The sequence below is a fragment of the Panulirus ornatus genome, chromosome 6 (genome assembly GCF_036320965.1).
Source record: "Panulirus ornatus isolate Po-2019 chromosome 6, ASM3632096v1, whole genome shotgun sequence".
Classification (NCBI taxonomy): domain Eukaryota; kingdom Metazoa; phylum Arthropoda; class Malacostraca; order Decapoda; family Palinuridae; genus Panulirus; species Panulirus ornatus.
In genome coordinates, this window is record NC_092229.1 from 49,628,931 (window position 1) to 49,638,930 (window position 10,000).

General features: G+C 40.2%; 1 protein-coding gene and 1 long non-coding RNA gene across 5 annotated transcripts in view; one reads left to right on the forward strand and one right to left on the reverse strand.

Annotated features, from left to right (window-relative positions):
* Window positions 1-10,000, forward strand: part of LOC139749218 (uncharacterized) — a 384,303-nt gene that overhangs the window by 155,907 nt on the left and 218,396 nt on the right. The window lies entirely within an intron of this gene.
* LOC139749217 (zwei Ig domain protein zig-8-like) overlaps window positions 1-10,000 on the reverse strand; it is a 122,158-nt gene that overhangs the window by 2,510 nt on the left and 109,648 nt on the right. For 3 of the 4 annotated variants that reach the window (XM_071662911.1, XM_071662910.1, XM_071662912.1), the window contains exon 7: window positions 7,456-7,592. The exons of the other annotated variant lie outside the window; for it this stretch is intronic. In XM_071662911.1, the coding sequence (XP_071519012.1) occupies window positions 7,456-7,592 (137 nt within the window). The remainder of the gene's footprint in view (window positions 1-7,455; window positions 7,593-10,000) is intronic. 4 annotated transcript variants of the gene reach the window in all.

The following is a 10,000-nucleotide window of genomic DNA, read 5'->3' on the forward strand; positions in this document are numbered from 1 at the left end:
CTTTGTTCTTATCTATATCTACTATAAGACTTTTATACCATCTAGATATACTATAAGACTTTGTTCTTATCTATATCTTCTATAAGACTTTTATGCCATCTAAATATACTATAAAACTTTATTCTTATCTATATCTTCTATAAGACTTTTATACCATCTAAATATACTATAAAACTTTATTCTTATCTATATCTACTATAAGACTTTTATACCATCTAAATATACTATAAAACTTTGTTCTTATCTATATCTACTATAAGACTTTTATACCATCTAGATATACTATAAGACTTTGTTCTTATCTATATCTTCTATAAGACTTTTATGCCATCTAAATATACTATAAAACTTTATTCTTATCTATATCTTCTATAAGACTTTTATACCATCTAAATATACTATAAAACTTTATTCTTATCTATATCTACTATAAGACTTTTATACCATCTAAATATACTATAAAACTTTATTCTTATCTATATCTACTATAAGACTTTTATACCATCTAAATATACTATAAGTAAAGTAAATTGTGGATTTTCAATTAAATTTGTCTTCCAAAAAATCGATTTTTTTTTTCTTTTTCTTCAACCATCTCATGACTGGCGCCTCCCATCCAGTTCAGTGTGGATTTGTAAGTTCAATTGATCAATATATCTAAGATGATTATTATGTCATTAATCCTTGCAGTAAGGACACTCGTTAATACTTGTCAGGATTAATCATGGCTCATTCTTCTAAAGTTATTAAGACAATTATAAGTTAAGATAATTATAAAGTTAAGATAATTATAAAGTTATTAAGATAATTATAAAGTTATTAAGATAATTTTAAAGTTAGTTAAGGTAATTATAAAGTTATTAAGATAATTATAAAGTTAAGATAATTATAAAGTTATTAAGATAATTATAAAGTTATTAAGATAATTTTAAAGTTATTAAGATAATTATAAAGTTATTAAGATAATTATAAAGTTATTATGATAATTATAAAGTTATTAAGATAATTATAAAGTTATTAAGATAATTATAAAGTTATTAGATAATTATAAAGTTAAGATAATTATAAAGTTATTAAGATAATTTTAAAGTTATTAAGATAATTATAAAGTTAAGATAATTATAAAGTTATTAAGATAATTATAAAGTTAAGATAATTATAAAGTTATTAAGATAATTATAAAGTTATTAAGATAATTATAAAGTTAAGATAATTATAAAGTTATTAAGATAATTATAAAGTTAAGATAATTATAAAGTTATTAGATAATTATAAAGTTAAGATAATTATAAAGTTATTAAGATAATTATAAAGTTAAGATAATTATAAAGTTATTAAGATAATTATAAAGTTAAGATAATTATAAAGTTAAGATAATTATAAAGTTATTAAGATAATTATAAAGTTAAGATAATTATAAACTTAAGGAAATCTTAAACCAAAGTATGTACCCGATGATAAAGTAGATAAAGATAGTATATTATGGTTGAATATTCTAACCCCAAAAATATTAATTTTAAGTATTTAAAAAAATTTTAAGTCTTTTTTGAAAAAGAGAATTGATTTCTCTCTTCTCTTCCCCACAGGTAGTGTACATATTGCTGAATATGGATTTAGAATATGTAAGTATTACTGTTAATGATTGTTAGATTTAAGAAGTTATATATTAACATATTTCGTAGTTACTATATTAGCACGTCGTGAATCGTGTCTCTCCACTGACCCTAATTATTTTTACCGGGCGGAAGGTAAGTGACATTTGGATGTCAAAGGTAATTCACACAAGTTTTGTATTGTGGCTGTGGTAATGTAATTACGATTAGGAATTGAGTCATGGAATGGTGAAAATTCTTCTTTTTTTTTTTCTTTTTTTTTTGTCTTTACGCAGTAGTGAAGTCTTGTTCCTTTTGATATCGTAGTGGGCGTGTTAAGAGGGAGGGAGGGAGGGGAAAGGGTCGAAATACGCGCGAACGAGGGGAGGTGATATGTCATTTGGCCCTTATCGTACATGGTATATCATTTTCCCCTCGCTCTCTCTCTCTCTCTCTCTCTCTCTCTCTCTCTCTCTCTCTCTGGGCAAAACAAGAGACACTGCATATATATATATATATATATATATATATATATATATATATATATATATATATATATATATATATTTTTTTTTTTTTTTTTTTTTTTTTTCATACTATTCGCCATTTCCCGCGATAGCGAGGTAGCGTCAAGAACAGAGGACTGGGCCCCTGAGGGAACACCCCCACCCGGCCCCCTTCTCCGCTCCTTCCTCTGGAAAATTAAAAAAAAAAAACGAGAGGGGAGGATTTCCAGCACCCCGCTCCCTTCCCTTTTAGTCGCCTTCTACGACACGCAGGGAATACGTGGGAAGTATTCTTTCTCCCCTATCCCCAGGGAATATATATATATATATATATATATATATATATATATATATATATATATATATATATATATATATATATATATATATATGGAACGTGTCTTGTTTTTGTTCTTTTGTTGTTGTTTTTGTTTGTCTTTGATACCGATCAACATGAGCGTCTCTCTTCATATTTGGACCTACTGTGTGTACATAAGGGTGGTTGATTACGCCCAGACCCTTTCCCTTCATTGATTTTGTATATTTAGGGCTTTTAATGGGTATTTTCATGGGGGTTAGAGTTGAAAATAGCTTAAAATCTATCACATGGTGAAGGGTCAGAGGTCAAATAGCTTCGACGCTACCACTGTAGTACATCACCGGTGGTTATATCTGGACATACTCGTATACCCCAGAGTGTTGTGAGACCTTGTTGCCCACAACATTGAGCTGATGTGTTCGAAGCCATTGCATGGGGGGGGGGGGAGAATAGAGAGATGCTCCATTTTCATTTTCCCTATGTTCATTCTTCTTTCTTCTTTCTTTCTTTCTTTGGGTAGAGAGACCATTTTCATTTTCGCTATGTTCATTCTTCTTTCTTCTTTCTTTCTTTCTTGGGGTAGAGAGACCATTTTCATTTTCCCTATGTTCATTCTTCTTTCTTCTTTCTTTCTTTCTTGGGGTAGAGAGACCATTTTCACTTTTCCTCTGTTCATTCTTCATTCTTCCTTTCTTCTTTCTTTCTTTATTTCTTTCCATGCTTTCATTGATCTATTTCATTCCAAAAGTAGACAGTTCATTTTCGCTCTTTCGATTCGTGGGTGCGATTGAGTGGGAAGCATAGAAAGCATGTGTACTTTACTTCAGTAACTCCTCCAAGATCCCCACCCCACCTCCTCTTTTTTTTCGATGACCATATTCCAGTTTTCTTTAGCGTTGTGGGGTTACCAAACAAATATGTAATTGTCACGAATTCATTGTATTATAGTGAATATCGGTGATATACCCTCAGCAGATCTTACGTTTCCTGTCTGATCTCGATGAATATCGACGCAAAAGATATTTAAGGTGAATATATATATATATATATATATATATATATATATAGAGAGAGAGAGAGAGAGAGAGAGAGAGAGAGAGAGAGAGAGAGACGTGCATTGTCACCCCTCGAGAATTTGACCCTTCCCCGTTCTCTTTTTCGAAATTCCGTTTTCCATACTTTTCGGTCGACATGAAATTCTTTCTTCCTCTTCATGCTATTCTTCAATTTTTTTTTCCCCCTTCCGGCTGTATTCAATATTTTCCGTCCTTGTATTTTTCGCAATCTGAATTGTCACTTTTAACATCTTTTTTTTTCTTTCCCTCTCAATTTTTTTCTTTCATTCTTTTTCTTTCACGTGTTTCATTCAGGGTTTCAGAGGATTTCTTTTCGTCGTTTTCTACATGTTAGATGTTCAATCATTTTGCCTCAGTTCGTCGTTTTCTACATGTTGAGATGTTCAGTCATTTTTGCCTTCGTTCTGTGAGGGTTGTATGCATAGTGAGGTGGTCTTTGGATTATAACCTTAACAGCTGATGAAGTTGTTAATCTGGGTTGTAAAAGTTGTACGTTGACGATCCTTATGACCCTGGTAGTTGATTGGCCTTTAAGCCCAAACAACCAGCTGATCGACCATGCAGCTTAACAAGCGTACCATGTGATCGAACCATTTACCATAACAAGCGTACCATGTGTGCTCAAAGTGTATACGGTTTAAGAATTAATTATATTTGGTACTTCCAAAGATGTTTCCATTGGTTGCTTATAACTTTAACATTAACTACCTTAAATGACACCCAGGTAGTCAAAAGGCCTCATAGAGCCCCAATTGTGGTCTTTTTTAATCCAGACAGCCAAGGCTATAGAATTGAGACCCATAGAGCTAGAGAAAGGGCCGTGTTATAACAGAGGACCTCGACCTGTCGAATCCGTCAACAGCTCTGTTGTCATAGGAATAACGGGCCATCTGAAGCCAAGTATTCCACTCCAGTTGGGACGACATTCCAGTGAATCTCTTCCTCAGGGAAGTCTTCTAGTACCTCCTCTGATTCATGTGTAAGGTGTCCTTCATCACACTTCATTTAACTAGGAAGTCGTTCATCCCTCTTGACTCTATTCAGGTATCTACCATTTCTCGTTGATCCCTCGTTGCTTTATTAAGGTATCTACAATTTCTCGTTGATTTAGTAGGCATTATTTCCTTTCTCTATGCAATGGACGGATATCATAGTCATTTCATTGATTTGTTAAACCTCGTAACTCTACTTACAGTTCATTTCATTGATCCTTCTTTCATGTGTTCTCTTCATTTTTGTCTTTTCTTTCGGTCGCTCTATAGACGTTCCATCCGACTTCCTTTTAGTTCATTAAGGTATTTCGGCCACTTCGTTCACATCCTTATGGTTGTAAGGTGAGCGATGAATTGCGCCCAGCGTCTTACTTCAGCGAGCGAGGTGTTCAGTCTCAGTGATCCATGAGCACTTAACACTCTCTCTCTCTCTCTCTCTCTCTCTCTCTCTCTCTCTCTCTCTCTCTCTCTCTCTCTCTCTCTCTCTCTCTCTCATCTCTCGTATCACCTTCACACATGAGCGACGCTCCTCTGGCGTATATAGATTCCACGCCCAGTGTTTTTTCCCCGAGTTTCTGTGATGCACAGTTTTGTAGACTCCACATTCGAGCAGCGACCTTCCAGCGCTGTTTTCCAGTCTCTGGTGACACACACCACACTGCTTCTTTGTCCATGACGAAACAAATGGTTCCTCGCATCCCTTTGGACACTCTTGTTGCCCAGTTTTGTTTTTTTTCCCCTCTGTCTTCTTTATGTCTTTGTCTGGCTCAGAAAGCGAGACACATACCTTAAGAGATGCCATCCAGAGTGTTACCAGATTTTAAAACAACTGCACCGACGGTGTACACACTGTGTTCCAATCATTTTGTCGTGCATCCGCCAGCGCAGTCGTCGGTTCAGTCCACCTGAGATGCGCCTGCTGCCGTTCGTCACCGGGAATGTCGTACTCTCCCAAGGGATTGTGATTGTGTTCAGAGCAGACGTCTCTCCATCGTTGGGGTAAACCTATCTTGTGTTTGGGAGTTAAGGGGGCATTGTTGCTCGTGATTATGACTGAACACCACAATTTATTGTCTTATGGAGATGTGAGGAGACAACGCAGGGGATATAGGAGGAGTGTGGAGGTGAAGATAAACCTAATAAAATCATGGATTGATGTTGTAATATATAAGTCCAAGGCACAAGAGCAAGTCAGATAAAGATAACAGTAAGAATAGATGTATGAAATGTCAACGCCAGAGAAGATGCAGCTATGTAAGGAAAGATAGACATACGAAGAATATGGGGAGATGTGAGGAAAGATAGACATACGAAGAATATGGGGAGATGTGAGGAAAGATAGACATACGAAGGATATGAGAAGATGAGGAAAGATAGACAGACGAAGAATAAGAAGAGCAGGGAGATAAATGGTATAAGATCACAAGATGATATCAGATGATATTGTTAAGCAAGATTAGATCCGCATCACCAACATTATGAGCAAAAAAAAAAGGAATTCAGCAGTGGGAAGAAGGAATATGATAAATGCCGAGATATAGAACAGTGTGTGGGGGGAAAAAAGTGAAAGGTTTACTGGCCGAGATGAAAAATGATCCTTAAAAAGAAGAAAAGGAAAACAAAAAAAGTCACAATCATTCGGTATCATCTCGCCAGGATGATGATGATGATGATGATGAGTCGTCCTGTCAGCAGGATGATGAGGAGGATGATAATAAGGGCTAGCGGGAAGTTGAAGTTTGGTCGCTCAGTAGCGATTCAGTCGTGCGAGGTTCGGGGGGCTGAAGGCGTAGGAAACACGCCCCTTCCCCATTTCAGAATGCAGCTCCACTGATCACCCCCTGGTGAACTTAATCCATCGGTCTAGCATCGATCTAGGGGAACGTGTAGTGTCATGTAATTCACAATGGGGGTGGCCATCCGGCGGCCCGCGGGCCTCATGAGGCAAGCCGTGGCTCGCGGGCCGCACTGAGGCGAGCCGTGGCCCGCGGGCCGCACTGAGGCAAGCCGTGGCCCGCGGGCGGCACTGAGGCAAGCCGTGGCCCGCGGGCCGCACTAAGGCAAGCCGTGGCCCGCGGGCCGCACTGAGGCAAGCCGTGGCCCGCGGGCCGCACTGAGGCAAGCCGTGGCCCGCGGGCCGCACTGAGGCGTTGGGCCCTTGAAGGATGAAGGTGGGGGGTTGTTGAGAAGAAGACGCCGAGCGTGGGTCGTGGAACCAACTGGGACCCAAAGTGTTAAGGAGAGTTGAGTCACCCATCTATCATCCCTTAAGGAGGCACATCTATCTTATTTTACCGACAAGAAGAATTCACCTTGAAGTTAAAATTACTCATACGTGGGGTGGTAAGGGGTGAGATTATAAATTGAGTTAGGCTAATCCTATTATGAAGATACATTATGAACGGAGTTAATCGTACTTGGAGTAATAATATACATTGAGGTAGATTAATCCTACTGTGAAGATGTATGATTAATCGACTTAGATTAATCATATCTCAGTGATGTGGTGCCAGAAGGTAAATCATGGGCAGACGTGTGGTAGGAGAGAATGATCCGTTCTCTTGAGTAATTGTCTTGGGTTTTCCTTTTTCTCTCATTCCCGTTCGGATTTTCCAGGGAATGGTCACGTCTCTCGTATGTGTTGGTGTGTTGCCTGAGACCTGTTGCATCCATGACCTGTGCCTGCGCGTTGACCACGTGAAAAGACCTGACTTAACTCCATGACCTGCGAGAGACTCACTCGCTCGCAGTCGTGGGTCTGTGTGCCTGCCTCTCTCTCTCTCTCTCTCTCTCTCTCTCTCTCTCTCTCTCTCTCTCTCTCTCTCTCTCTCTCCGTGACCTGTCTTGACTCACCGTCCAGGACCTGTATGACCCTGTGACCCCTTAAGACTCCTCCTTCAGGACGTGTATGACCTGTATGACCTGTAGAGGAGGGGTGTCCCTCCCTCTGCGTGACCTGTCATGACTCACCGTCCAGGACCTGTATGCGGACGGAGGCAGTTTCAGCGTCGGGGGCGCTGCAACTGTAGTTGCCGGAGTCCGTGGTGGCGGCCGCCTTGACACGCAACCACGACACCGGCCCGAGGCGCCCTGAGGACGTCTCCACGCTGCAGGAGGATAAGATGGAGGAGGTGGAGGGGGAAGAGGGGTAGGGAGAGGAGGTGGAGGAGGAGGAGGAGGTGAAGGAGGAGGAGGAGGTGAGGGAGGAGGTGGAGGAGGAGGTGGAGGTGAGGGAAGAGGAGAAGAAGGAGGAGGAGGAGGAGGACGTGGAGGGGGAGGGGTAGGGAGAGGAAGTGGAGGAGGAAGAGGAGGGGGAGGATGAGGATGAGGAGAATGAGGAAGAGGTGGAGGAAGAAGAGGAGGAGGAGAAGAAGGAGGGGGTGGAGGAGGAGGAGGTGGAGGAGGGGGAGGGAGAGGGAGAGGAGGTGGAGGTGGAGGAGAAGGAGGAGGAGAAGAAGGAGAAGGAGGATCAGGTGGAGAATGTGGAGGAGGAGGAAGAGAAAAAGGAGGAGGTGGGGGAGGAGGAGGAGGAGAAGAAGGAGGAAGAGGTGGAGGGAGAAGAGGAGGAGGAGAAGAAGGAGAAGGAGGAGGAGGAGGAGGAGGAGGAGGAGGAGGAGATCTAAGTGAGACACGGCTGCAAGAAACACTGGAACGGTAGTTCACATGAATAGAGACAACACTGGAACAGCTGTTTACTTAGAGATAATACTGGATCAGCTGTTCACATAGAGAGATAACACTGGAACAACTGTTCACATGAATAGAGACAATATTGGAACAGCTGTTCACATAAAGAGGTAACACTGGAACAGCTGTTCACATAACTGGAGGAAACAGTAAAACAGCTGTTCATGTAACTATTGACAACACTGGAACAGCTGTTCACATAACTATTGACAACAGTGGAACAGCTGTTCACATAGAGAAAATACTGGAACAGCTGTTCACATAAGTAGAGACAACACTGGAACAGCTGTTCACATAACTGGAGGAAACAGTAGAACAGCTGTTCACATAACTATTGACAAAACTGGAACAGGTGTTCACATGAATAGAGAAAATATTGGAACAGCTGTTCACATAACAGAAGGAAACACTGGAACAGCTGTTCACATAACAGAAGGAAACACTGAAACAGCTGTTCACATAATTGAGGGAAACACTGGATCAGCTGTTCACATGATTACTGACAACACTGGAACAGCTGTTCACATGTGTGGACAGTGGACCAGATAGCCAGAAAGCAAGCGTAGGAGAGTAAACATCTGGCTGCAAGAGAGTCGTGCTGTTGCATGAATGCAACACAAGACTCACCTTTATGACATTAAAAAGCTTAAACATATATATATATATATATATATATATATATATATATATATATATATATATATATATATATATATATATATATATATATTATATATGTGTGTGTGTGTATATATGTGTGTGTGTGTATATATATGTGTGTGTGTGTTTATATGTGTGTGTGTGTGTGTGTGTGTGTGTGTGTGTGTGTTGTAGACTGAAAGGAGGATGGGGTTAACTTCGTCCCAGTGTTCACTTGTTTACTGTACACACGAGAGAGAGGAGGGTGGGAGGAATATCAAGATTGCCTCCTATACGTGTAGACTCCGTGTGCCCTGCTGCCTTGAAATGGAACTCGTCCCGGTATTTGGCCTAGGATTGCCGGACACCACCGGCTGCCACAATCCCCCCGGGGCCATCGGGTGGTAATGCCAGGAAAGCTCTGGGGCAGAGGAAGGGCAGAGAGGAGGTGGGTGGGTGGATGTGAGCACCTCTTCCTCCTCCTACCTCCACGTCCCCCGTCCTAACCCACCCACCTCACCCCAACCCTTTTTGCTAATGTGTTTGTAAACACGGGCCAGTCCTGGCCCTGATTGTCCGCTGCGTTTCTGAACTTGTGTTAACTGGTTCCACTTTGGATTACGGTGTATTTGCCCGGTGGGAAGGGGGGAGGGGAGGGAGTTTAATGGTACCGGATTAGATTAAAGAGAAAGTTTATAGACTGTTATCATACTGTTAATGGAGCGAGCGACGTCTGTTTATATATATATATATATATATATATATATATATATATATATATATCCAGTTAGCTAGGTTATTGTTGTTATAACAAAATCATATACCTCGCATTTAGTTCAATAGGCTCTTTTTCATGGGCTATAACTCTGTTCTTCAACTGTTCTTCCTTCTCTGTGTGTTCGTGTAAAGAAGAACTCGGGGAGAAAACACATACATTTGTTTCTCTCGAGTTCTTCCTCATTTTTAAGGGCCACAAAGAGTCGCTTGTTCTTGGTATTTAGAGGCATTTATCCTCGTTTATACGCGCAGCAATGTAGGGTGTAATGAGTGAATGATTAAAAGTCAAAGTTATGTTTACGTTTGCGTCAGCACGAGCCATTGGTCTGACCCTAGAGTATGATGAGGTCGAAGGATAACCCAAGGGTATTGTATTGTCGCGGTCAAGGGTCGTACACCGTCGTGTTCAAGG